Source organism: Apteryx mantelli, unplaced genomic scaffold, assembly GCF_036417845.1.
Source record: "Apteryx mantelli isolate bAptMan1 unplaced genomic scaffold, bAptMan1.hap1 HAP1_SCAFFOLD_122, whole genome shotgun sequence".
Classification (NCBI taxonomy): Eukaryota; Metazoa; Chordata; class Aves; order Apterygiformes; family Apterygidae; genus Apteryx; species Apteryx mantelli.
This window is the reverse complement of record NW_027118478.1, coordinates 175449-202244: the sequence shown is the minus strand read 5'-3', so window position 1 is coordinate 202244 and position 26796 is coordinate 175449. Positions and strand designations below refer to the sequence as shown.

Genomic DNA, 26796 nt, shown 5'->3' with positions numbered 1-26796 from the left:
GGCTACATGCATGCAACATACTATGTGCATGCAGCATGGCACATGCACGCAATGTGCCACACACTCAACATGGTACACGCATGCAACATGCAAAATGCATGCAGCATGCGACATGCACGCAACATGCTATGTGCACACAACATGCTACATGCACGTCCAGTGCCACACACTCAACATGGTACATGCATGCAATGTGCAACACGCACGCAACATGCTACATGCATGCAACATGCTATATGCACACAACATGCTTCATGCACACAACAAGCTACATGCATGCAAAATGCTATGTGCACACAACATGCGACATGCACGCAACATGCTATGTGCACACAAGGTGCTGCACGCACGCAACATGCTAAAGGCACACAATGTCCTACAGGCACACAGCACGCTATATGCATGCCACACGCAACGCGCACGCAACATGCTACACGCACGCAGTGTGCATGCACGCAACATGCTACATGCACGCAACATGTGGCATGCAGACATGCTACACGCAAGCAAAATGCATGCATGCAATGTGCTACATGCATGCAATGTGTAGCGTGCGCACATGCTACATGCATGCAACACGCTACATGCAACTACGTGCCGCTGGCCCGCAACACGCCACACGCAAAGCAACACGCGTGTCCCCCACGCTCACACCCAGCCCGCCGGGCTTTGCTCCCCCCCCATCCCAGGCGGGAACGCCCCGGGAAAGCCGAGACACGGAGCGACACGCTCCGACGCGGCTCCCGCTTCCCTGCCCACGTGACGTCATTCCCGCGGATTTGGGGAATTTTGGCAGCTTTTTTCTTCTCTTTTTTTGCAACCCCTCCCTTTTTTTTCCCCCTTGTTTTCCGCCTCTTTTTGGCAACTCGCTGGTATCGCAACGCCGGTCCCTGCAGGCAGCTGCCGCCACCCTCCCCCCCTGCCTGCAAAACCAGATGGGGGGGAAAATGGGGGGAAAAACGCTGCTTTTGGGGGCGGCGAGGGAGGGGGGGCAACTTCAGCACCCTCAGCACCCGAGAAAAAAACAGAATGCCTTTTTTTTGCACCCCCCCCCCACTTGCAATTCTGCCCTTTTTGGGTGTTTTTCTGGCAAATCCTCCCCCCCACCCCCCTCAAAAAAAAATAATCCGCCACCCACCCTTTTTTTAACTTTTTTCCCCCATTCTGGCCAAAAAAATGATGTCAGGGCGCTGGGCGGGTCAGGACCCCCCCCGGGACCGGCCGGCATCTGCGCCGCGCTATAAAGCGGGGAGCGCTGCCCGTTTCGGGGCCGGAACGGAGGGTTTTGGGGCTCCGCTCGGAGGCAGGTAAGGCCTTTGCGGGGGCAGGTGGTTTATTGCCCCCCCCTTTTTTTTTCGTGGCGACGGGGGGGTCCCAAAGTCTTGGAAAGGGGGTGGAAAAGGCCCTTTTTTTACCCGCCCCCCCCCCCGCAAAGTGGTGCAACATGCCGGGGGCAATTTAGTTGCAACCTGCCCCGGGGGGGGGGGATATTTCATTGCAAACTACCCCCCCCCAGGGGCAATTCGGTTGCAACCCTCGGGGTAGATACAGTTGCAACCACCCCCGGGGGGGGGAGCAATTTGCTTGCAACCCCTGGGGGCAATTCAGTTGCCACTTGCCCCCCGCCCACCACCCCGGGGGCAATTCAGTTGCAACCCCCTGGGGGAGATTCGGTGGCAACTTTTGGGGGGGGCAATTAGGTTGTAAACCCCCCATGGGGTATAGTTGGTTGCAACCTCCTAGGGGGGGCAATTGATTTGCACCCTTCTTGCCCCGGGGTAATTTCGGTTGCAAAAGCCCCCGAGGGGGGGAATTTGGGTGCAACCCCTGGGTAGATGCAATTGCAGACCCTCAGGGGGTAGATTCGGTTGCAACCACCACTGGTGGGGCAATTACATTGTAATCCCCCCCGGGGGGGGCAATTAGGTTGCAACCCCCGGGTAGATGCAATTGCAACCCCCCCCATGGGGTAGATCCAGTTGAAAACCTGCCCCCTCCCCCCGGGGGCAATTGGGTTGCAACCCCTAGGTAGATGCAATTGCAACCCCTAATGGGGTAGATTCGGTTGCAACCACCCCCGGGGGGGCAATTATGTTGCAACCACCCCCCCGGGGGGGCAATTAGGTTGCAACACCTGGGTAGATGCAATTGCAGCCCCCCATGGGGTAGATTCGGTTGCAACCACCCCCGGGGGGACAATTAGGTTGCAAACCCCCCCCACCCTGGGGAGGGGGCAATTGGGTTGCAACCGTTGCCTGGGTGGGGGGGGAGCGTTTCCCTGCAAAATTCTGGGAGAAAACCTGAAATTCTGCATCCCGCCGGGAAAAAATTTAGGGATCCGGAGGGCACCGGGCTGCATCCTCCCGCACCAGCGTCGCCCCCGAAGCCCCCGGAGGTGCCCTCAGAGCTCGTCCCAGCCTGGTCGCAGCAATGGATGGTGGCAGGGGACGGCGGTTGGGTGTCCCGGCGCCGTGGCTCTGGACGGTGGCGTTTTGGGGTGAGTGTGTGTGGGGGGGTGACGCTCGTTGGGGGGCTCCTCAACTCTTCCGTGCGCCGAGCTTTATCCCCAAAAAAAGAAGGCGCCGCGTCTCGTCCCACCAAAACTGGAGATCGGTGGCTTGCGATGGTCCAAAAGAGATGGACATCCACCCCCGTGTCCATCCCCTCCAACGTGGACGTGCGTGGAGGGAAGCGAGGAGGTGGGTCAAGCCACGTGGGCCACCGGCAGCTCGGGGCCCACCTCGGGCGTCCTCGGTGGGAAACACGGCGGTGGTTTTGCTTCTCGGGAGCTTCTCATGGGTCGTCTTCCCGGCGTCACCACGTGGGGCGACCGCCTCGGCCCCGAGGAAGTGGAGTTTCCGCCCGCTGCCTCGCCGAAAATTTGGTCGCCCGAGCGGTGACTCGGCCACCAAGTCACCTTCAGGTGACCTTCGGGTCCACCTTCCACCAGCACCAGCCCATCCCTGCTCGGTTGAGGTCGGAAGGGACCTCTGGAGACCTTCTGGCCCAACCCCAGCCCCCCTGGACCTCCCCCATGGGACATGGGAAGCCTTAGAAAGCCCAAGGGCCCCCTCGGAGCTCCTGCGTTTGGCGCGAAACCCACCCCAAAAGCTCAACGGGTCTCACCAATTCACGGATTTTCCTTAAAGCTCTTTATTATCCTCCACCGCCGACGCGAAGTTGGGTGCAGCACCCCGGGTGCGACCTGGGTGCTGCTCCCACACCTACCTTGGGGAGGGCGAAGGCGACGGCGCCCCAAGTCTCCTCTTCTCGGTGCTTCTCCAGGGGCTTCGTACCTTCCCGCCGTGGCCGCGGCGGCCCCGCGCCACCTCGGCCGGGACTTCGCGGTGGCCTTCATGCAGAACGGCTTGCAGCAGACCCTCAGCAGCGACTTCAAGCTGCTCCTCACGGCCTACTCGCCCTCCACGTCCGTCACCATCTCCATGAAGCAGCCCAGGCTGCGCATGACGGTGCAGGCGACGACGGGCCAGACCGTCCTGGTGAAGATCCCGCCGCAGGCCGAGATGGTCGGCAGCAAGGCCTTCGACAACGCCGTGCTGGTGCAGGCCACCAACGACATCTCGGTGCTCATGGTCAACGAGAAGGCCGCCTCGGGCGACACGGCCGTCGTGTACCCCCAGCGCAGCTGGGGCACCGACTACTACGTGGTCACGCCCAACGTGGGCACCGACCGCTACGGCGAGTTCGTCGTGGCCGCCTGGGACGAGCCCACCGCCGTTGAGGTGCACCTCAAAGCCCCCGTGACCTACCAAGGACGCGCTTACCCGCGCGGCTCCGTCTTGCCCCTCCAGCTGGAGGCCTTCCAAGCAGCCCAGCTCCAAAGCGCCGCCGACATGTCTGGCACCAGGATCGTGGCCCAGAAACCCGTGGCCGTCTACGCCGGCCACACCTGCTTGGCGAGGTTCACCCAGTGCGACCACCTGGCGGAGCAGCTCCAGCCCGTCTCCAGCTGGGGCAACACATTCATCGTGCCGCCCTTGCCTTTCAAGGCGCACTCCGACATCGTCTATGTCTCCACCGCCCAGGCGGCTCGCGTGCAGTCCCAACACGGGGCCGCCAGGACCATCCGGGAGCTGCGGCCAGCCCGGTCCACGCTTTACGGACTTCAAGCTCCAAATAGCTTGTACCTCTCCGCTAACGCCGCCGTCCAAGTCATCTTCTTCTCCGACGGAGGCCACGGAGATGCTCTGCCTTACGAGCCCTTCTTCATGACCATCCCCGATGTCTCCAGCTACTGCCACTCCTACGTCATCTTCTCCCAGGACCACTACGACAACTACGCCGTCATGATCGCCAAGACGGAGGAGACGGCCGCGATCAAGCTCAACAAGAGCCCGCTGAGAAACGTGCTGTGGAAGCCGGTGCCGGGCACGGACTACTCCTGGGCCGGCCACCGCTTGGGTGGGCGCTTCGCCATCCACACGGTGGAGAGCGAGGCTTCGCCCTTCGGGCTGCTCAGCGTGGGGCTCGGCGAGCAGAAGACGTACGGCTCGGTGGCGATCTGCGACAGCGGTAAGCTCCCGCCGCCTTCTCCTTTCCTCCTGCAACCCTTGGTTGCACCTCAAGTTGAAAAAAAAACCATATGTAGGAGCCAAAATTTGCTCCTCCGTGCCCAAACCGGGTGTGGGTGGTGCTTCCTCTCCATCTGGCAGCCCCACGGCTGATAGACACCGAGGTTGCACCCGGAAATATATAGCTAAAATGAGCCGACTTGGTCTTGGGCCACCTCCACCCTGCTCCTTCCACCTTCTCCTTTCCTCCTGCCCCATGTTCAAACCCTGGTTGCAACTCAAGTTGAAAAAAACCCATATGTAGGAGCCAAAATTTGCTCCTCCGTGCCCAAACCGGGGGCGGGTGGTGCTTCCTCTCCATCTGGCAGCCCCAAGGCTGATAGACACCGAGGTGGCACCCAGAAAGCCAGGTCTGAAATGAGCTGGCTTGGTCTTGGGCCACCTCCACCCTGCTCCTTCCACCTTCTCCTTTCCTCCTGCCCCATGTTCAAACCCTGGTTGCAACCCAAGATGAAAAAACCCATAGGTAGGAACCAAAACATGTAGGAACCAGGTTTGCACCTGGAAATAAATATCTAAAATGAGTTTTCTTGATCTGAAATGTGGTTTCAGCTAATTTTTGAGGCATTGGGACAGACAGAATCATCCGTCCGCCCTGGTTTTGGCACACTTTCGGATGAGTTTCCTCTGCAGCAAAGGTTTCTCCTCATCGTCTAGAGAAGGCGCCCGTAAAAAGGCGGAGGCTTGCGTGGCCCTACCTCTGCCAGCAAAGTTGTCCACCCCCCTGCCAAAATAAACCCCAAAACGGGTGTTTCTGGGTTTTTCTTTCGCAGATCCCTGCCGGGGAGTGCGATGCCGCGCCAAGGAAACGTGCCAAGTGCAGGACGGGCGGGCCGGCTGCGTGCCCGACTACCTGGGGACCTGCCTGAGGACGCCGGACCTGCAGTACCGCACCTTCGACAGGGCGACCGTCGCCTTCCGCGCCGGCTGTCCCTACACCGTGGCCAAATACTGCGGTGACGAGTCCACCCTGGCGCCCTTCGCCATCGAGGAGACGAAGAGCGAGGGCGGCTCCGAGGGGTGGCTGGCCGGCATCTACGTCTACGGCTACAACATCTCCATCCACAAGGGAGACGACGGCAAAGTCCAGGTGGGTTTTTTTTCCGCTCCTTGGCAGCGTTGTTTTTGGATGAAGCCTTCAGAGAAAAGCAGAAGAGGGTAAAACGTGCTGGTAAGTGATATTAAAGCGAAACGAGGAGCAGCAAAACACAGTTTGGTGAAAATTTGGCGCGCTGAAGACAGCGGATGCCTTCTACTGGGCTCTAGATATCTACAGCAGAGGTGTCTCCACCTAAACCACGCTCGCTTTGTGGTTAGTATTAAAGAAGAAGCAATTTAAGGATGCGATTCACCTCGCCAAGTGGAGACGTCTCCTCCAGGCGGAGGTCGGTCTTATCCTTGGGGGTTGCCCGACTCTTTCAGGTCCACGGAGATGGACCCAAGGAGCCTAGGCGAGACCTAAATCTACTTTGCAAGGTTAAGTGAGGCGTCTCCCACCCATAAAAGCAGGCAGCGCAGGGCCAGCCTTTGCATCGATGAGATTTTTTAAGCTCCGGAGTCAACGGAGACAATTTTCCCCTGAAACATCTGGGGTTTTTAACCTCTTCCTCCTGAGGGACGTTGCGTAATTGCGGAGGCCTCCTGGCAAAGTCGCTGCCGCTAATCGCTTCTCCTGGAACGAGACACCGCTTTCGTAACTGCTGTGAGTAAACTCCAAAAAGAACCTCCAAAAAGGGATTTAACCCTTCTCCCGGCCTTTCCTTCCAAGGTGAACGAGCAGCTCGCCAGCCTGCCCACCAGCCTGGAAGCCGGGAAGATCAAAATCTCCCAAAACGAGGGCCGGACCATCCTGCAGACGGACTTCGGGCTGCAGGTGACCTACGACGAAGACCTGGCCCTGATGGTGGCGGTGCCCAGCAGCTACTTCGGGGCCACCTGCGGCCTCTGCGGGAACTTCAACGAGGACGCGGACGACGAGACGACGCTTCCCGACGGCACCCGGGCCTCCAGCGTGGAAGAGTGGGTGGACAGCTGGCGAGATCCCACCTGCTGGGACTACTGCGGCGGGCAGTGTCCCAAATGCGACCGGGAGCAGCGGCGGGTGGTGGGCGACGGCGCTCACTGCGGCATGATGGACACGGCCGCCGAGGGGCCCTTCGCGGCGTGTCGCGCTCGGGTGAGCCCTGAGGACTATGTGGCCCGCTGCATCTTCGAGGTCTGCAGCTCTGGAGGGGACCCCCAGGCTCTGTGCCGGGCGCTGGAGACCTACGCGGCTGCCTGTGAGGAGCACGGAGTTGCCATTACTGGCTGGAAGGAGGCAGCGGGTTGCGGTGAGCTCGGCCGGTTGGGTCCCGGAAGACTTTTGGGGAGGTGGATGGGTGCCCACGTGGGAATTCCCACCTTGCTTTGAACACTCGGCAGATGCCACCTAACTCGATCCCATCAACGTGGCTCCCGTGGGTGACATGAAACCGGGTTAGGATCCCAGTAGCCACCCAAAAATAGCATTTTCCTCTTCCCACCCCCAATTTATCCCCTCCCAGTGTCCCGTTCCTGCAGCGTTTTGCTCCCCGTGGTCTCCACGTTCTCAATGGAGAGCAACAGGCAAGTCTACTCCTCCCTACAAATCTCTCCCAGCCACCAAGCGAGGTCCTCCCCAACCTCCTCAGCTCCAAACTCTTCTAGCAAAAGAGCCCTGGAGAGCAACGCCGCCAGCAAATCTCCTCGCCTGTGGGGACGCGGGGACCCTCCCCACCTCCTTGGCTGACACAAGGTCTCTAAAGCCTCATGGAGAAGACCCAGGCTGCTGTTTGCATGCTCAACTGCCCAAAATCCACCTTATCTGGCTTCAGATGTCCATAGCGCAGAGAAAAGTGGGTGGTTTTTCGCTCTAGCCGGCGCCGTGGGGTGGTTCAGATGCCCCAAATTGCTGCAGACGCAACGTAGATGTAGATGCGGCCGCACTGAGCCGATGTCTCCGCTGTAGGTGCCTCAAGTTCCCGTATCTAAGTAGGGTTTTATCTCCAATTCCTCCCACCAGCTCGGAGCTGCCCGCAGAACAGCCACTTCGAAGCGTGCGGCACGGCGTGTCCCGCCACGTGCGCGGCTCCGCGGGCGCCCGCATCCTGCGACCGGCCGTGCGCGGAGAGCTGCCAGTGCGACCAAGGCTTCGTCCTCGACGGCGGCGCGTGCGTCCCGGCCGAGAGCTGCGGTTGCGTCCACAACGGCCGCTCCTACAAGGCCGGGCAGGAGTTTTGGGAGGACGGGACCTGCCGCTCCCGCTGCAGATGCGACGCCGGCCGGGGCGAGGTGGTCTGCATGCAGGCCGCCTGCAAGGTCCACGAGAAGTGCACCACGGCGAACGGCGGCCACCGCTGCGTGGCCAACAAGTACTCCACCTGCATAGGGACCGGCGATCCTCATTACACCACCTTCGACGGGCTGAGGTTCGACTTCCAGGGCACCTGCATCTACCAGTTGGCCGCCCTCTGCGTCGAGCACCCGGAGCTGGTCCCCTTCCGGGTCCTGGTGGAGAACAACAACCGGGGCAGCAAAGCCGTGTCCTTCACCAAGACGGTGACCCTCGAGCTCTACGGCAATGTCATCACCTTGAGCCAGGAGCACCCACGCAAGGTCAAGGTAGGTGGCCGCCGGGGATCCCCGGCGATCGCATGGGGGTAGCAAAGCCGCTGCGTTTGGTGGCAAATCCCCTCTTTTTCTCCAACGCGGGACACGGATCGCTCTGTGGAGGCCCCCCCTTTCTGCCGGCCGTCTCCGGAGGGAGCCCCAAGCAGCTCGTTTGGGTTGAAATGCTTTATTTTTAGACACTTTGCTTGAAGTTCTCCTAAAAAAAGAACAAAAAAAAAATCGTTGCTGGTGCACTGGAAACAGAGCGGTTTTGCTCAAACGGAGCAAAAAAAAAATCCGCCAATAAGAGAAGCAAAATTACTTCCAAGTTCAACAGCGCTCGCTTTGCTCTGATTGCTTTTGTTTTCCTTCCCCCCCCTCCCAACACGGCTCTTCTGCTTTATAATTTCTCTCCTCTGGCAGCTGCAAAGTGACTCACGGCCCCTGGAAAAGCTCCAACTGCCTCCTCGCTTAGCGCTGCGCTTAAGTACACGTGCTCCGGCTCAGCCTTTATTGCGCTGAACGATGATGTTTTTTCAAGCTGGCGTAGACTTTAGGTGGGGCAGAATAGTTTTGAGAGCAAATAGCGCCCTGTGACCTCTCCCAAAGTTGTTTTTGCTGTCCGGCTGCCAAACCGAGAAGCTTCCCTTGAAGACCGGTTGTGCATTAAGGGAACTGCAGGTTGGATAACTGTCCGGATTAAGAGCCGAGGGGGATTTGGCAGGGTGGGTCGGCACTGGGATGTTGGAGATGTAGCTAGACCCTACACTACAGTTTCCATAAAACCTCCCAGATTCCGACTATTCGGTCTTTTCGTTATTCCCCAAAGCCCCAGGAGGTGGGAACCCTCTTGGACAGCCCTTGCATTGGCCCAGAAACCCTCTCCTCGACTTCCACCAGCTGCAAAATGTCTTGCAAAACCCCCACGGCTCCAGCGAGACCTTTGCAACCCAACCGCGATGGGGCTCCACTGGGACATAACCCACTGGTGACCCTCCACGGCCTCTTCCCCAGGTCAACGGCGTCTTCGTGGAGCTGCCGTTCTCCCACGAGGGCCAGTTCACCGTCTACACCAGTGGCGTCCACGGCTTCGTCCGCACTGACTTCGACGTGCGGGTGAGCTTCGACTGGTACAGCTACGCGCGGGTCATCGTGCCCCAAGCCTACGCCGGCGCCGTCTGCGGGCTCTGCGGCAACGCCGACGGCAACACCGGCAACGACTTCGTCACGCCGGACGGGCGCCAGCTGGCCGACCCCGTCCAGTTCGCCGACAGCTGGAAGGTGGCCGACGTCCCCGGCTGCTCGGCCGGTTGCACGGGCAACTGCCCAGTCTGCAACGAGGAGCAGAAGAAACTCTACCGCGGCGATGGCTATTGCGGAGTGCTCGCCCGGGCCGGTGGGCCTTTTGCTGCCTGCCACGCGGCCGTCGACCCCGCGCCCTTCCTCGAGGACTGCGCCTTTGACGCCTGCCAGTACAAGGGCCACCGGGACACCTTGTGCAGCGCCGTCGCCGCCTACGTCACGGCTTGCCAGAGCCAGGGCGTCCAGCTCCAGGAGTGGAGGACGCCGAACTTTTGCAGTGAGTGCGGCCGGAGCGGGTGCAACACCCGCTGCACCACCAAACGCCTCCAAAATTGGGTCCCAAAGCCTCCAAAATTGGGTCCCAAAGCCTCCAAAATTGGGTCCAGCTGCCCCATTTCCAACATCTCCTTCCGGCGACGGGAACGTTTCCTTGCAATCATTTGCTCCTCTCCCTTGGCTGTCCCGGATGTCGATGTGGGCAGATAAACTTGCTGAAGCAGGATTCATTCCTTCTTCATGCAAAAAAAGGCAAAATAAGGCAATGTCGCCCTCCTGAGGGACACAGGTGCTTTGCCACCAAAGATGCCTGCCCCAAGCTCCGTGGTGGCTGCTTTGGTCCTTACCACGAAGCTTCATGGTGGCTGCTTTGGTCTTCACCCTGAAGCTTCATGGCGGCCACTTTGGTCTTCACCCCGATGCTTTAGGGGTGCAAATCCAAGCAGTTCTTGACGTTCTCCTCCCATTTTTCTCGCAGGCCCCGTGTGCCCCCGTAATTCGCACTACAAGCTCTGCGGGACCGGCTGCCCGGCCACGTGCCGGGGGCCGGCGGCCACCGAGGCTTGCGACACGCCGTGCGCCGAAGGTTGCTTCTGCGATGCCGGCTTCGTGCTGAGCGGGGACGAGTGCGTGGCGGCGGGCGAGTGCGGCTGCGAGCACCGGGGCCGCTACTACAAGCTGGGCGAGGACTTCTACACCGGGCAGTCGTGCCGGGAGAGGTGCCTCTGCCAGCCCGGCGGCGCGGTGGCGTGCCGGGAGACCTCCTGTGGGCCCCACGAGGAGTGCCGGGTGGAGCGCGGGGCGCTGGGGTGCCACGCGGCAGGCTACGGCAGGCTGGTGGTGGCGGGCGACCCTCACCACGTCACCTTCGACGGGCGCGCCTTCCACCTCCGGGGCTCCTGCACCTACGTCTTGGCGCGCCTCTGCAAGACGGACCCTCGGTTGGCCAACTTCTCGGTGCTGCTGGAGAACCACGGTTCCGGCCGGGCCAACGTGGTCCTCATGAAGAAAGTGGTCGTCTCCGTCCATGGCTACACCGTCACCATGGAGCGGGGACGGACGTGGGAGGTCATGGTGAGTCCGGGTGCACCTCTTCCACCATCAGCACGCGTGTGTGAAGCCCACCTCATCCTAAAATAGTCCATCTCTTCCTTTTGGGACAGATGAACGGCGAGCGCTACACGCTGCCGCTGGCCACAGGGGACAACAAGCTGCGGATCAGCCAGGAAGGGACCAACATGGTCCTCGACGCCGCCTCCGGTCTCCAGCTCCTCTACAATGCGGCCTCCTACCTCCTGGTCACCATCCCCAGCAGCTACCAGGGCCGCGTGTGCGGCTTAGGAGGCAACTACAATGGCGAGAAGGACGATGACTTCCAGCTGCCCAACGGGGCCATCACGCAGAGCATGGAGGAGTTCGTGGCCTCCTGGAAGGTTCCCATGGAGGACGGAATGTGCATGGACGGCTGCGGCGTCAACTGTCCCGTGTGCGATGCTACCAAGACGGCTCCTTTCCGCTCCGGGGACTCCTGCGGGCTCATCCGGGACCCGGCGGGACCCTTCGGGACATGCCACCCTCAAGTGAGCCCCGACGAGTATTTCAACCACTGCCTCTACGACATGTGCGCGGCCAATGGCGCCCGCGACACCCTCTGCCAGAGCCTCCAAGCCTACACGGCCGCCTGCCAAGCCGCCGGGGCCAACATTGGCGCCTGGAGAACGGCCTCCTTCTGCCGTAAGTGCCCAATTTGGCCATTTTTCTTTAATTTGGGGGCTGCACCAGAAAGACGCACAAGCGAGGTGGGTAAAATTACACAGGCAGCGTTGCCTTTGGGTTAAAAAAAAAGGCAGAAATGCTTTTAAATGCTCCCCAAAACAAGCTGATTTTCGCTTCGATAACCCGCTGGCTGCCAAAAGTGTCTTGAAAAGACAAAAAATTCCAGCTCATCACCTCCAAAATGTCACTTCTCATCTCAAATCGTTAGGAAATGGGAGTCCTCCTGCTTTTGCATGGAGGTGACGCGCTCGTATGCAGATGTCCATAGCGCAGGTGACTTCGTTTGGAGCTAGAAGCAGGTTTGGGGCGTTCTGACGTCAACTGGAGCTGTCAGCAATGCCCCAGGGCCCTTGGTTGGACGGTGGTCACTCCCGCCTCCCATCTCCTGGAGGGTTGTCCTTTCCGTCACGCGAAAGCGGCCACCGCGGTGATGACGTTCAACCCTTCCCTCCAGCCCTCTCCTGCCCGCCCCACGGCCACTACGAGCTGTGCACCCGCTCGTGCGACTTCACCTGCGCCAGTCTCTCCGTCGCGGCCCCTTGCGGCCGGAGGTGCTTCGAGGGCTGCCAGTGCGATGACGGCTACCTCTTCGACGGGGCGGCCTGCGTCTCCGTGGAGCGCTGTGGCTGCATGCACCAGGGGCGGTACCTCAAGGTGAGGCTCAGGTCGCTTCGTCTGAGGACGCGGGGCTTGGAGGACGCGGGGCTTGGAGGATCCATGGCTTGGACAATGCATGGCTTGGAGGACACATGGCTTGGAGTTTCATGGCTTGGAGAACGTGTGGCTTGGAGCATGCAGGGCTTGGAGGACGCAGGGCTTGGAGGTTGTGTGGCTTGGAGCTTCATGGCTTGGAGGACGTGCAGCTTGGAGCTTCATGGCTTGGTGGACACGTGGCTTGGGACGTGGGGCTTGGAGGATCCATGGCTTGGACAATGCGTGGCTTGGAGGACACGTGGCTTGGAGGATGTGTGGCTTGGAGCATACAGGGCTTGGAGCACACAGGGCTTGGAGAACACTTGGGGCTTGGATGATGTGGGATTTGGAGGGGACACAGCTTGGAGGACACTTGGGGCTTGGAGGACGCGGGTTTGGAGGACGCAGGGCTTGGAGGACGCAGGGCTTGGAGGATCCATGGCTTGGACAATGCATGGCTTGGAGGACATGTGGCTTGGAGCTTCATGGCTTGGAGGACGTGTGGCTTGGAGCTTCATGGTTTGGTGGACACGTGGCTTGGAGCATGCAGGGCTTGGAGCATGCAGGGCTTGGACAATGCATGGCTTGGAGGACAGGTGGCTTGGAGGACACATGACTTGGATGATGCGTGGCTTGGAGGGGAGGACGTTGGGGCTTGGAGGACACATGGCTTGGATGATGCACGGCTTGGATGATGCATGGCTTGGAGGACACGTGGCTTGGAGGACACGTGGCTTGGAGGACACGTGGCTTGGAGGACACCTATATCCAAACAATCTCCTAAATTGCTTCGCTTGCTTGTTAACGACGACGAGGGCCGTTAATCCACGGCATGACACCAACTCCGCCTCATTCACCTCCCGTGGAGCCTTCCTCTCCTCGGGCCTCATCTCCCTCCTCAACGGGCAGCAGATCGCCCAGGTCCCCGCCGCAGCAGCTCCTTCCTCTTGCAGGCCGCCGAGACCGTGCTCTCCAACAACTGCACCACCCGCTGCACCTGCCACCCGTCCCGGGGCCTCGCGTGCGAGGAGACCCGCTGCAGCCCGGAGGAGACGTGCGCCGCGAGGGACGGCACGTGGCGGTGCGTCCAGCGGGAAGGACAGTGCCGGCTGTCCCCTGGGGCCACCATGAGCACCTTCGACGGTGCCACCGGGCGGCTGCCGGGCAGCGGCACCTACAAGGTGGCGGCGCTGTGCGACGAGCGCTCGCCCGCCTGGTTCAAGGTGGTGGTGGAGGTGGGCGAGTGCCGGGGCGACGGGGTCCCCGCCGGCGCCGCCCTCTTCGTCTTCTTCCGCGACGCCCTCGTCACCCTCAACGCCGACATGGAGGCCTGGGTAAGCGGGCGGCGGGCGCCCCGGATGCCTGGGTCCCTCCCCCGGGTGGTTGGGTCCCCTTGGAGGGTGGGGTGGGACAGGCAGGCTTGGACGCCTGGGACCTCCCCCCGCATTCCTGGGACCCACCTGGAGTCCTGGGTGCCTCCCTGGAGACCTGGGTCCCTCCTGGACTCTTGGGTCCCCCACAGACGCCTGGGACCCTCCCGCACTCCTGGGACCTTCCTGGATGCCTGGGTCCCCCCTGGACTCCTGGGACCCTCCCAGATTCTTGGGACCTTCACAGACTCCGGGACCCTCCCAGATTCTTGGGACCTTCACAGACTCCTGGGTCCAACCTGGACTCCTGGGTCCCTCCCGGACTCCTGGGACCCTCCCAGACTCCTGGGACCCTCATGGACTCTTGGGTCCCCCACAGACGCCTGGGACCCTCCCGCACTTCTGGGACCTTCCCAGATGCCTGGGTCCCCCCTGGACTCCTGGGACCCTCCCTGGAGACCTGGGTCCCTCCTGGACTCTTGGGTCCCCCCCGGACGCCTGGGACCCTCCCGCACTCCTGGGACCTTCCCGGATGCCTGGGTCCCCCCTGGACTCCTGGGACCCTCCCAGATTCTTGGGACCTTCACAGACTCCAGGACCCTCCCAGATTCTTGGGACCTTCACAGACTCCTGGGTCCAACCTAGACTCCTGGGTCCAACCTGGACTCCTGGGACCCTCACAGACTCCTGGGACCCACCCTGGACTCCTGGGACCCTCCCAGACTCCTGGGTCCCTCCCGGATGCCTGGGACTCTCCTGGACTCCTGGGTCCCTCCTCAATACCTGGGATGCCCCTGGACACTTGGGACCCCCCTCAAGCTCCTGGGTCCCTCCTGGACTCCTGCAACCTTCCCCTGGGTCTCTCCTGCACTCCTGGGTCTCCCCCTGGACTCCTGGGCCCACTCCGGACTCCTCGGACCCTCCCGGGTGTCCTAACCTCAGCTCTAAGGCTTCCTCGTGAGAGCAAAAGAGCCGCCGTCGGGCTCATCCCCTCTTAGGGTCGGCGTCCACCGCGGTCCAGCTCGGTCCCAGCTCCTCTTCAGTGACCGGCGCAGATTTCTATATTGAATTTGCAAGAGATGGTGCAATTCTTTGCCATTTGCAATTGTAATTTGCAAAAGACGTTGCAATTCTTTGCCATTAGCCGTTGCAATTTGCAACGTAGCTTGCAATCGTTTGCCGTTTACAATACACGTTGCAAGTCTTTGCCGCTTGCGGTTGCAGCCCGCGACACGTATTGCAATGACTTGCACCTTCCTATTGCAACTTCCAACATACATTGCAATAATGTGCAATTGCAATTTGCAAGATGCATTGCAATTCTTTGCCATGTGCAATTGCCGTTTGCAAGACGTTGCAATTCTTTGCCATTTGCGATTGCAATTTGCAATATATATTGAATATCGCAGCTGCAGTGGGGACGTCTGCGGGGAACTAAAGCCGAGAGCCTGGGTGGGATCTATCTCACCTTGCTTTAGGGACCCTTGTCCAAGGCAATTGCTTTAGGTGGCTTTTTGTCCCAGTGCAAAACCCAACGGCGACCTCTTGCATCCCCACATCCATCCGTCTCTCCAGGTGAACGGGATTTTCACGCGCCCGCCGGCCGCCGTTTCCGAAGCCATCTCGCTAGGCGCGGCGGCGGGCAACGTCACCATCTCCCACTCCTCCGGCCTCCGGGTGCTCTTCAGCCCCAGCGGTGAGGTGACGGTGACCGTCGGCGCCCACCTGGCCAGCCGGCTCTGCGCCCCCTGCGGTGACTTCAACGGCGACACCAGAAACGACCTGATGCTGCCCGACGGCCGGGCTGCCCGCAGCCTCGCCGAGGTGGTGGATGCCTGGAGAGCCAAGGACTTCGCCGGATGGTGAGTGCCGTCCCCCTCCAAACCCCCCCCCCCCCCGCGACGCTACTTTTCCACAAACCAGAGGGCAAAGAACGACCTCCGGGTCCGGCAAGGGCGTCTCCATCTTCTCTGGTTTTGTCCACAGCGACTGATGCACAAAACCGAGGAAATTACGCCCGTAAGTGGCTCGTCCCACCTTCGCATTCCCACCTCGCGCTACGAATTCGGCTGGATGAACCCTCCCTATTAAATTCCCCCCTCCCCGAGTCGGGTTTTTCCCACGCTGAGGCGCGGACCGGCGATGGGACGACCGGTAGAGACGTGCGTATGGAGAGCAGACATCCAATACGTTGGCTTTGCCCTAAAACACCTGTAAAAGAGTCACGTTTTGGCCCTAATCCAGAAGTTCGTTTTGCCGAAAAAGGGAAAGCGAGCCACGATCTAGCAGAAATAAGTAGCTCGGCGCTGTTTTGCGGGGTCTCTTCCGCTTCGCTCTCCTGATTCCCATGAGAAGCAACCAGGGGCAAAATAATGGGGCTAAAACAGGCAGATTTGGTCCTTCTCGACCTCAATATCCAAAGAAATAGTGAAATTGGGGCTGGTCCACCACGACTAGGTGGTCACCAGTGGGACGTCTCAGCCCAAGGGTGGTGGGATTTGTGTTGCCTGGAGAGCTGTCTTCATTTAGACCTCAAAAGTTGGAGCGAAGCTCTACGGGTGGCCCATGTAGCTCATGGAGATAAGTAGATATTTGGGGAGAAGCACATGGATAAGGAAATCTGGCGATGCCCAAAGCCTTCTACTGGGAATAGGGTGATCCCAGAGGACCTCCCTCAGCTAGGAAGTGTGGCGTGCCGGCGTTCAGATGAGCTTCACCCCGTTTAATCCATGCATCAGAAGCTAGGGAGGAATTTCACACCTCCAGTCAGATGTTTTGCACCTTGACCGCTCCATTGAGTCCACCTCGGACATCCGCGTGTGGCCACAGCTGCCTTGTCAGGTCCCCCAGCACCATGTTTTAATGACTTTTCTCCCTCTGTGGCTCCTGCGGGATGGGAGGATGCTCCTGTGGGGTGGAAGGGATGGAAGGAGATGAAACCAGGCTGTGATTTAGAGGCAGGTTGGGTGGGAAACTGCAATTCTTTTGGGACGTCCCTCATGCAGAAGACAAGGGATGAAGCCCACGAGCGGAAAAGGTGGTCAGGAGGGAGCGGGGATTCGAAAATTTGGAGCAAAACCCTACGCAAGGTGGAGGAGGGACAAGGTTGGTGGGGCAAGAAGGGCATTGAGCCAAACGCACCTTCAGGGAAAAGACCGGGGTGATATTTCTCCAGGGACACGACGCTGGGGGTGAAAGGTTTTGCTCCAGGAAGGTGAAGGTGGCCCGGGGATGAGGTGAAGACTTCATCCCACCATGCCTTTTGTCCCTTCCAGCCGCATCTCAGACCGCAGGCGGACCGAAGTTGAAGCCCCTGTCTACCCGGAGCGGTAGGCGCCATTCACCTCCGCGGGGGCTCGCTGAGGCTGGAGGCATCTGCGGGCAGATGTAGCACCCCCCCCCCAAAAAAAACCCCAACCCCTCCCCAAAATGGCTGCGTATAGAGGCATCAAATGGCCACCTGGGATGAGTTTCCACCAGAGCTGAAGATGGACATGGAGGACCGGAGGTGGCCCAGCTGCAGCAACCGCTTGATCTGCTCCCTTTGCCGGCCATGACGTGTTTTGAGGGTCCACCTGGGCTCACATTCAACCAAACCTGAAGCCGGCATGATGCATCTATGCTGGAGCAACCTGCAGGAAAGCGAGAAGAAAGCCCCATCCATGAACGTAGAAAGAGGTCTACAATCGGCCTCCCAAAACCCAGCGGTTCTTCCCCAGAAATGTGCCCCTATTTCCCATTTTCCATATAATTCCGGATGAAGCAATAAACCTTTTTAACGAACCTTTTCTCACCAGCTCTGTTGGCTTTGGGGTGGGGGGGAAGCGATGGGAATCATCTCCTGGTGTCCGCTGGCGTGTTTGTCTAGGCGGACCCAACCAGAGCAACCCCCGGGAGATGTTTAATCATGGTCTACCACTGAGCTTCTACTTAGGCATTTAATTCCCCGCGGATGCCGTGACGGCAAAATGACCCCAATCGGCGATCGGCTGCTCCTGCCCAAATTGCTCCAAATTCAGATTTTACGGCTCCGATTCGGCATCAAAATTTAGGCAGCTAAACGTTCCCGGTCAAATCCCACGTCCGGCTTGGAGACGCTTGAGTTGGGTCCCATCCAGAAGTGTCAGCAAGAGGCAAAACCAAAAACAAACAAACAAAAAAAGCCCCAAAAAGCAGCTTTTACTCAAATTAGGCCAATAAAAGGCAGCGGCAGCTGTCGACAGCTGCTGCATTTCAGGGGAATTTCCTTGGAATTGAGAAACCTCCCCCAAAATCACAGTCCTACAAAAATGAAGAAAGGGCCCAAAAAAAAAAATCATCCCAGCCCCTTGGGATGCGCTCGGCCCACCAGCCCCCATGGGACCCACTGAACCACGGGACCCGCCAGCCCCATGGGACCCACCAGCCCCACCAGCCCCACAGGACCCACCAGACTCACGTGACCCACCAGCCCCATGGGACCCACCAGCCCACGGGACCCACCAGCCCCCATGGGACCCACCAAACCACGGGACCCACCAGCCCAACAGAACCCACCAGACCCCTGGGATCCATGGGACCCGCCAGACCCCTGGGACCCACCAGATCATGGGACCCACCAGACCCACCTGACCCACCAGACCACAGGACCCACCAGCCCCACAGGACCCACCTGCCCCACCAGCCCACAGGACCCACCAGCCCCATGGGACCCACCAGACCCCTGGGACCCACCAGACCACAGGACCCACGGGACCCACCAGCCTCACCAGCCCCATGGGACCCACCAGACCCCTGGGACCCACCAGACCACAGGACCCACGGGACCCACCAGCCTCACCAGCCCCATGGGACCCACCAGCCCCACCAGCCCCACAGGATCCACCAGACTCCCGGGACCCACCAACCCCACAGGACCCACCAGCCCCATGGGACCCACCAGCCTCATGGGACCCATGGGACCCACCACCCCATGGGACCCACCACACCACAGGACCCACCAGACCCCTGGGACCCACCAGACCCACCTGACCCATGGGACCCACCACCCCACAGGACCCACCAGCCCCATCAGCTCCACCAGCCCCCCAGGACCTACCAGCCCCATCAGCCCCCCCAGAACCACCAGCCCCATGGAACCCACCAGCCCCATGGAATCCACCATCTGGATAACTTTTAAAAACATGAAGAAGGGGGGGGGAAAAAGACACTTTTTGCCCTAAAATCAGCCCTGTTGCCCTCAACAGCCTCAGTTTTGGTAAACGCGCTTGTCCCTAAGGTCAAAAAAATGAAGTTTTGCCAAACGACAGCACGGAAGACGCCGAAATCCACAAAAAGAAGCGTTTTTGCAGCCTTCCTCTGGCCAGCGACCAAAGTCGGAGAAGACACTTGGGCTTTGCGGCTCAGCAGAAAAAACAGAAACCCTTCTGGGTGAAGAACGATGCCTACAGGCGAAGGTCCTCACGCCGACGTGTCAACCGTTGGCCAACGGTTGGAAACCCAGAGCGGGTTCGAGGTGCGGGAAGGTCTTCGGGCAAGGAGAAGTCTAGACGACCAGCGTAGGGGGAGATATCAGAGCTGTGGATAGAGTGAAGCTACCTCAGCCGTTGGCCATCCCACGGTTGGACTTGTAGAACATGGGGAAACTGGAGTGAAGCCACCCAAACCGTTGGCCAGGCCAAGCTTGGACTTGCAGAAAATGGGGAAACTGGAGTGAAGCCACCCAAAATGTTGACCCCACCAAGCTTGGACTTACAGAAAATGGGGAAACTGGAGAGAACCCACCCAAAATGTTGACCCCACCAAGCTTGGACTTACAGAAAATGGGGAAACTGGAGAGAACCTACCCAAAATGTTGACCCCACCAAGCTTGGACTTGCAGAAAATGGGCAAACTGGAGTGAACCCCTCCACCTGCACCTTCAGTGTGCACCTCCACGTGCATCTCCATGTGCACCTCCAACATGCACCTCCACGTGCACCTCCATGTGCACCTCCATGTACACCTCCATGTGCACCTCCACCGTGCACCTCCACCGTGCACCTCCACGTGCACCTCCACGTGCACCTCCAACGTGCACCTCCATGTGCACCTCCACGTGCACCTCCATGTGCATCTCCAACGTGCACCTCTACGTGCACCTCCACGTGCACCTCCAACGTGCACCTCTACGTGCACCTCCAATGTGTACCTCCAACGTGTACCTCCACGCGCACCTCCACGTGCACCTCCAACGTGCACCTCCAACGTGCACCTCCATGTGCACCTCCACGTGTACCTCCATGTGCATCTCCAACGTGCACCTCCACGCGCACCTCCACATGCACCTCCAACGTGCACCTCCACGTGCACCTCCACATGCACCTCCAACGTGCACCTCCACGTGCACATCCAACATGCACCTCCAACATGCACCTCCAATGTGCACCTCCATGTGCACCTCCACGTGCACATCCAACATGCACCTCCAACGTGCACCTCCACGTGCACCTCCACGTGCACCTCCAACGTGCACCTCCAACGTGCACCTCCATGTGCACCTCCACGTGTACCTCCAATGTGCACCTCCATGTGCACCTCCACGTGTACCTCCATGTGCATCTCCAACGTGCACCTCCACGCGCACCTCCACATGCACCTCCAACGTGCACCTCCACGTGCACCTCCACATGCACCTCCAATGTGCACCTCCATGTGCACCTCCACGTGCACATCCAACATGCACCTCCAACGTGCACCTCCAACGTGCATCTCCACCGTGCACCTCCACGTGCACCTCCAACCTGCACCTCCACGTGCATCTCCAACGTGCACCTCCAACCTGCACCTCCACATGCACCTCCACGTGCACCTCCACGTGCACCTCCAACATGCACCTCCACGTGCACCTCCACGTGCACCTCCAACATGCACCTCCACGTGCACCTCCACATGCACCTCCAACGTGCACCTCCACGTGCACATCCAACATGCACCTCCAACATGCACCTCCAATGTGCACCTCCATGTGCACCTCCACGTGCACATCCAACATGCACCTCCAACGTGCACCTCCACGTGCACCTCCACGTGCACCTCCACGTGCACATCCAACGTGCACCTCCAACGTGCACCTCCATGTGCACCTCCAACGTGCACCTCCACGTGCATCTCCACGTGCACCTCCAACGTGCACCTCCAATGTGCACCTCCACGTGCACCTCCAACGTGCACTTCCACGTGGATCTCCAACGTACACCTCCACGTGCACCTCCAACGTGCACCTCCACGTGCACCTCCAACGTGCATCTCCACATGCACCTCCAACGCTCCCTGGCGATTCTCCCACGGGTTCTCCACGGAAAAAAACCATCTCTAAAAAACCCCCCAACCACCCCAAATCCCAACCTGCTCCGGGAATTCCCCTTTTCTGCAGCTTTCGATTCCACACCCCCGTTGCGCAAAGTCGTAATTTCTGTTTTTTAACCACCCGGGGATGAGAAATAATCATTTTTTCCTCCCCTCCGTTCCCGGCCCGCGGCAGATGCTGGGTTGTGACAGAGCCGCGAGCAGGAGGGCGGAGGATTTGGCAGCTTCCCCCCCCTCCCCGAGCCGGATTTTGGCATTTCCCAGAAACCTGAGAGCCGCTGGCGGGCGGCCCGGGCACTTTTGCAAGGCCGGAGCCGGGTTTTTTGTGTTTGCAAGGCGGGTACCTGCGGGGAGGAAAAGCTGGGATTCCTCGGAAACCTGATTTGGGGATTGGTGGGTTTTTTTTTAAGGTGGAGGGAGGTGGAGCTGGCAGGGGAGCAGAAAGCGGCTGCAAGGGGGGGAAATGCAGACGGGGGGGGAATGCAAACGGGGGGAAATGCAAATGGGGGGGATGCAAACCGAAATGCAACCCAGCGGCGTGCAAACCGGGGCGATGCAAACTGAAATGCAAACCGGGGCGATGCAAACCGGGCAAATGCAAACCGGGGAAATGCAAGCTGAAATGCAAACCGGGGGCGATGCAAACTGGGGCAATGCAAGCTGAAATGCAAACCAGGGGCGATGCAAACTGGGGCAACACAAGCTGAAATGCAAACCGGGGGCGATGCAAACCGGGGCGATGCAAACTGGGGCAATGCAAACTGAAATGCAAACTGGGGCGATGCAAACCGGGGAAATACAAGCTGAAATGCAAAGTGGGGCAATGCAAACCGGGGCGATACAAACCAAGCAAATGCAAACCGAGCAGATGCAAACTGAAATGCAAACCGGGGCGATGCAAACCGGGCAAATGCAAACGGGGCAAATGCAAACTGAAATGCAAACCGGGGCAATACAAACCGGGGTGATGCAAACCAAATTGCAAACCGGGGCGATGCAAACTGGGGCAATGCAAGCCGAAATGCAAACTGGGGTGATGCAAACCAGGCAAATGCAAATGAGGGAAATGCAAACCAAAATGCAACCCAGCAGCGTGCAAACCGGGGTGATGCAAAGTGGGGCGATGCAAACCAAAATGCAAAGTGGAGCTATGCAAACCGGGGCAATGCAAACTGGGGTGATGCAAACCGGGGCAAATGCAAACCAAAAGATTAAGATCAAGATTAAGAATAAGATTAAGAAAATAAAGATTAGGAATAACATTAAGAATAATAAAATTCAGATTAAGAATAACATTAAGAATAATAAAATTCAGATTACAATCAAGAATAAGATAAAGGAGAAGAATAAAGTTAAAATTAAGAATAAGATTAAAACCAGGTTTAAAAATAAGATCAAGAATAAATTTAAGATTAAGATCGAGCTCAAAATTCAGATTAAGACTAAGATTAAAACTCTCCCTTTGGGTCAAAATTGCACCCAAAAAGCACTTTTACCCCTCCCCTGTTTCAGGGGTGCCCCAAAACCCCATGAATTCCACCCAAAACCCACGGCAGGGGGGGAAGGGGTCGGGTTGAGCGTCGCATGCCTGCAGAAACCCTAATTTTGGGGGCAAAAAAGCCACCAAAGCGCCTTGGGGCAACGGGGTGAAAAAGCAGCATTTCCGCGCGGCGAACGGCGGTTTTTTGGGCCGCTTTCTCGCATTCGACCCATTTTTCTTGCCGGAGCCTGACGAGACGGGCCGATATTGGCTTTTTTCCACTTAAAACTCGCCCCGGCTCGCCCAGGATGTGCAAAAAAAATAAAAATAAATAAACCCGCCCGGGATGTGTTTGCACAGAGTTTGTTGAATTTGGCAGCCGAAAGTCTGGGCTTTTTGTGTGTGTTGGGTATTTTTTTTTCCGGAAGGGGGAAAAAAAATGCAAATTGGGGTTTTTTTTTGTGCATTTGCATAATGCAAAATGTCCCTCCCGGATACCTGGGTCCCCCTGGACGCCTAGGCCCCCCCAGACACCTGGGTCCCTCCCGGACACCTGGGCCCCCCCGGATGCCTGGGTCCCTTCCCGGACGCCTGGGCCCTTCCCAGACGCCTGAGTCCCTCCTGGACACCTGGGTCCCTCCCGGACACCTGGGCCCCTTCCTTTTCTCTCGGAGGGGGGGAGACTTGCGGGGGGGGAGGTCAACATACCCGGACACCTGGGCCCCTTCATGTTCAGGGCTGGGAAAGGGGGAGCGGCTGACGCGGATGGGCAGCGTCAGACTGCCCGGACGCCTGGGCCCCTCAACCCGGAAGTTGAAGTCCCTCCCCCCCCTCCCAGATGCCTGGGACCCTCCTGAATTCCTGAGTCGCTCCTGGATGCCTGGGTCCTCCCCCGGACACCTGGGTCCCCCCGGACACCTGGGTCCCTCCCGGACGCCTGGGTCCCTCCTGGACACCTGGGTCCCTCCCGGATGCCTGGGTCCCTCCCGGACGCCTGGGCCCCCCCGGATGCCTGGGTCCTCTGGGGGGATGCAGTAGGGCCTGTGGGTCAGAGCGGGGTGGACAGGCCCCCGGCGTGCACGCGTGTGCCGGCATGTGCAAGCGTGGGCGTCTGTGGGCGCCCGCCAGCACACGTGTGGGCCCTCGCGCGGCGCTGCTGCCCTCTGCTGCCCGAACGGGGTGGGGGAACAGGCGCACACACGTGTGCACGCGATTGCACACGATTGCACATGATTGCACGCAAATGCACGCAATTGCACATGATTGCACGCAATTGCACGCGAATGCACGCGATTGCACGCAAATGCACGCGATTGCACGTGATTGCACGCGATTGCACGCTGATGCACCCCCCCTTTGCGCGCTGCTGCAAGCTCTTGCACGCTAATGCACGCTATTGCACGTGAATGCATTTTCTTGCACGCTGATGCACGTCCTTGCACACTAATGCACGCTCTTGCACAGGATTGCAAGCGAATGCATGCTCTTGCACACCCTTGCATGCTAATGCATGCTCTTAAACGGGATTGCAAGCGAATGCATTCTCTTGCACGCTTATGCATGCTCTTGCACATGATTGCACCCTAATGCTTGCTCTTGCACACTGATGCAAGCCCTTGCACACTAATGCATGTGATTGCATGTGATTGCACCCTACTGCATGCTCTTGGACACTGATGCAGGCCCTTGCACGCTGATGCATGCTCTTGCATGGTTTTGCACACTCTTGCACGGGATTGCACACAAGCACACGCTCTTGCACACTCATTCACATCCTTGCACGCTAATGCAAGCTGGGGGTGCAAAAGGGGCTGGAAACGGGCTTTGAGAATGGGTTATGTAGAAGGGGGCACAAAAGGGAAGGGAAAAGGGGGTGGAAAAGGCAATGCAAAAGGGGGTGCAAAAAGGGGGTGCAAAAGGGCTGGAAAAGAGGATGCGGAAGGGGGGGCAGAAGGGAATGAGGTCCCAGTGTCACACACTCCTCAGGGCAGGGCTCTGCCGGGTGCAATCGCAGCGTCCGGCACAACTCGTGACACGGGTGGCAAACACGGGGTGGAGGCACCGGCCTTTCCTCCGGGTTTCAAGCACGGGATGCAGATGCTGATGCAAACACGGGATACAGATGCAATTGCAAACACAGGATGCAGATGCAAACATGGGATGCAGATGCCGATGCAAACACGGGATGGAGATGCAATGGCAAACATGGGATACAGATGCAATTGCAAACATGGGATGCAAATGCCGATGCAAACACGGGATACAGATGCAATTGCAAACATGGGATGCAAATGCCGATGCAAACATGGGATGCAAATGCCGATGCAAACACGGGATGCAGATGTAATTGCAAACACGGGATGCAGATGTCGATGCAAACATGGGATGCAAATGCCGATGCAAACACGGGATGCAGATGCAATTGCAAACACAGGATGTAAATGCCGATGCAAACACGGGACGCAGATGCAGCTGCAAACACGGGATGGGGATCCAATTGCCAACACGGGATGCAGATGCAATTGCAAACACGGGATGCAGATGCAATTGCAAACATGGGATGCAGATGCCAATGCAAACACGGGTTGCAGATGCAATTGCAAACACGGGATGCAGATGCAGATGCAAACACGGGATACAGATGCAGTTGCAAACACGGGATGCAGATGCAATTGCAAACACGGGATGGGGATCCAATTGCCAACATGGGATGGAGACTCCATCCTTCCTGCAGGCTGCAAACACAGGGCTAGGCTGGGGGCCAGCAGGCGCCAGCGCGTCCCTGAGGGCTGGTTCCAAGCCTCCCCCCGGGGAGATCAGAGCAGGCCAGGCCTGAGCATCCTGGAGAGATCCCAGCAGCTCAGGGAGTCCCGGAGAAAAAGCAGGAGTCGAGGGCGAAAGAGGGGAAATGCGTTGAGGGAGGTTGTTGGCGGAGAGGTGCACGGATGGATGCGTGCACACACGGATCCATGGATGCACACGTGCACGGAGAGATGCACGGATGGATGCGTGCACACACGGATCCATGGATGCACATGTGCACGGAGAGATGCACGGATGGATGCGTGCACACATGGATTCATGGACGCACATGTGCACGGAGAGATGCACGGATGGATGCGTGCACACACGGATCCATGGATGCACATGTGCACAGAGAGATGCACGGATGGATGCGTGCACACACGGATCCATGGACGCACGCGTGCACGGAGAGATGCACGGATGGATGAGTGCACACATGGAACCATGGACGCACGTGTGCACGGAGAGGTGCACGGATGGATGCGTGCACACACGGATCCATGGACGCACGTGTGCACGGAGAGGTGCACGGATGGATGCGTGCACACATGGATCCATGGATGCACGCGTGCACGGAGAGGTGCACGGATGGATGCGTGCACACATGGATCCATGGACGCACGCGTGCACGGATAGTTGCACGGATGGGTGTGTGCACACATGGATTCATGGATGCACGTGTGCACGGAGAGGTGCACGGATGGATGCATGCACACACGGATCCATGGACGCACGTGTGCACGGAGAGGTGCACGGATGGATGCGTGCACACATGGATCCATGGACGCACGTGTGCATCGAGAGATGCACGGATGGATGCGTGCACACACGGATCCATGGACACACGCGTGCACGGAGAGGTGCACGGATGGATGCGTGCACACACGGATCCATGGACGCACGTGTGCACGGAGAGGTGCACGGATGGATGCGTGCACACATGGATCCATGGATGCACGCGTGCACGGAGAGGTGCACGGATGGATGCGTGCACACATGGATCCATGGACGCACGCGTGCACGGATAGTTGCACGGATGGGTGTGTGCACACATGGATTCATGGATGCACGTGTGCACGGAGAGGTGCACGGATGGATGCATGCACACACGGATCCATGGACGCACGTGTGCACGGAGAGGTGCACGGATGGATGCGTGCACACATGGATCCATGGACGCACGTGTGCATCGAGAGATGCACGGATGGATGCGTGCACACACGGATCCATGGACACACGCGTGCACGGAGAGGTGCACGGATGGATGCGTGCACACACGGATCCATGGACACACGCGTGCACGGAGAGGTGCACGGATGGATGCGTGCACACACGGATCCATGGATGCATGCGTGCACGGAGAGGTGCACGGATGGATGCGTGCACACACAGATCCATGGACGCACATGTGCACGGATGGGTGCATGCATGCATGCACCGACAGACAGGCACATGCATGGACGGACAGGTGCATGGACGGACAGACGGGTGCATGCACGGACAGACAGGCGCATGCACGGACAGACGGGTGCATGCATGCATGGACGGA

The 26796-nt window shown here is 59.0% G+C and overlaps 2 protein-coding genes and 2 long non-coding RNA genes across 4 annotated transcripts; 3 read left to right on the top strand and 1 right to left on the bottom strand.

Moving 5' to 3' along the window:
- The first annotated feature begins 3148 nt into the window (after window positions 1-3148).
- Window positions 3149-10007, top strand: LOC106491729 (IgGFc-binding protein-like). Its single transcript, XM_067316789.1, has 5 exons — window positions 3149-4533; window positions 5366-5682; window positions 6361-6922; window positions 7633-8231; window positions 9234-10007. Exons 1-5 carry the CDS (start codon window positions 3357-3359, stop codon window positions 10005-10007), a joined length of 3429 nt encoding a protein of 1142 aa, XP_067172890.1. The 5' UTR covers window positions 3149-3356.
- Window positions 10008-10265: 258 nt separating this feature from the next.
- LOC136995524 (IgGFc-binding protein-like) lies at window positions 10266-15406 on the top strand (the record flags this gene model as incomplete). The annotated part of the gene is made up of 5 exons (XM_067316788.1): window positions 10266-10865; window positions 10961-11531; window positions 12028-12227; window positions 13220-13600; window positions 15212-15406. Coding segments are annotated over 5 exons (1947 nt in total), but the record flags the coding sequence as incomplete, so codon positions are not given.
- A 7-nt stretch (window positions 15407-15413) lies between these two features.
- Window positions 15414-17419, top strand: LOC136995515 (uncharacterized). The gene is made up of 2 exons (XR_010887072.1): window positions 15414-15498; window positions 15623-17419. It is a non-coding gene; the product is annotated as an uncharacterized lncRNA (long non-coding RNA).
- On the bottom strand, window positions 15804-18058 carry LOC136995514 (uncharacterized). The gene is made up of 2 exons (XR_010887071.1): window positions 17421-18058; window positions 15804-17268 (listed from the first exon to the last, which is right to left on the bottom strand). It is a non-coding gene; the product is annotated as an uncharacterized lncRNA (long non-coding RNA).
- Window positions 18059-26796: the final 8738 nt, after the last annotated feature.

Excerpts from the sequence above, each read along its gene's own strand:
- LOC106491729 (XM_067316789.1), top strand. The coding sequence starts at position 3,357 with ATGCAGAACGGCTTGCAGCAGACCCTCAGCAGCGACTTCAAGCTGCTC. Across the intron at positions 4,534-5,365 it reads GGTGGCGATCTGCGACAGCG|ATCCCTGCCGGGGAGTGCGA; the intron begins GTAAGCTCCCGC and ends TTTCTTTCGCAG. Across the intron at positions 5,683-6,360 it reads GAGACGACGGCAAAGTCCAG|GTGAACGAGCAGCTCGCCAG; the intron begins GTGGGTTTTTTT and ends TTTCCTTCCAAG.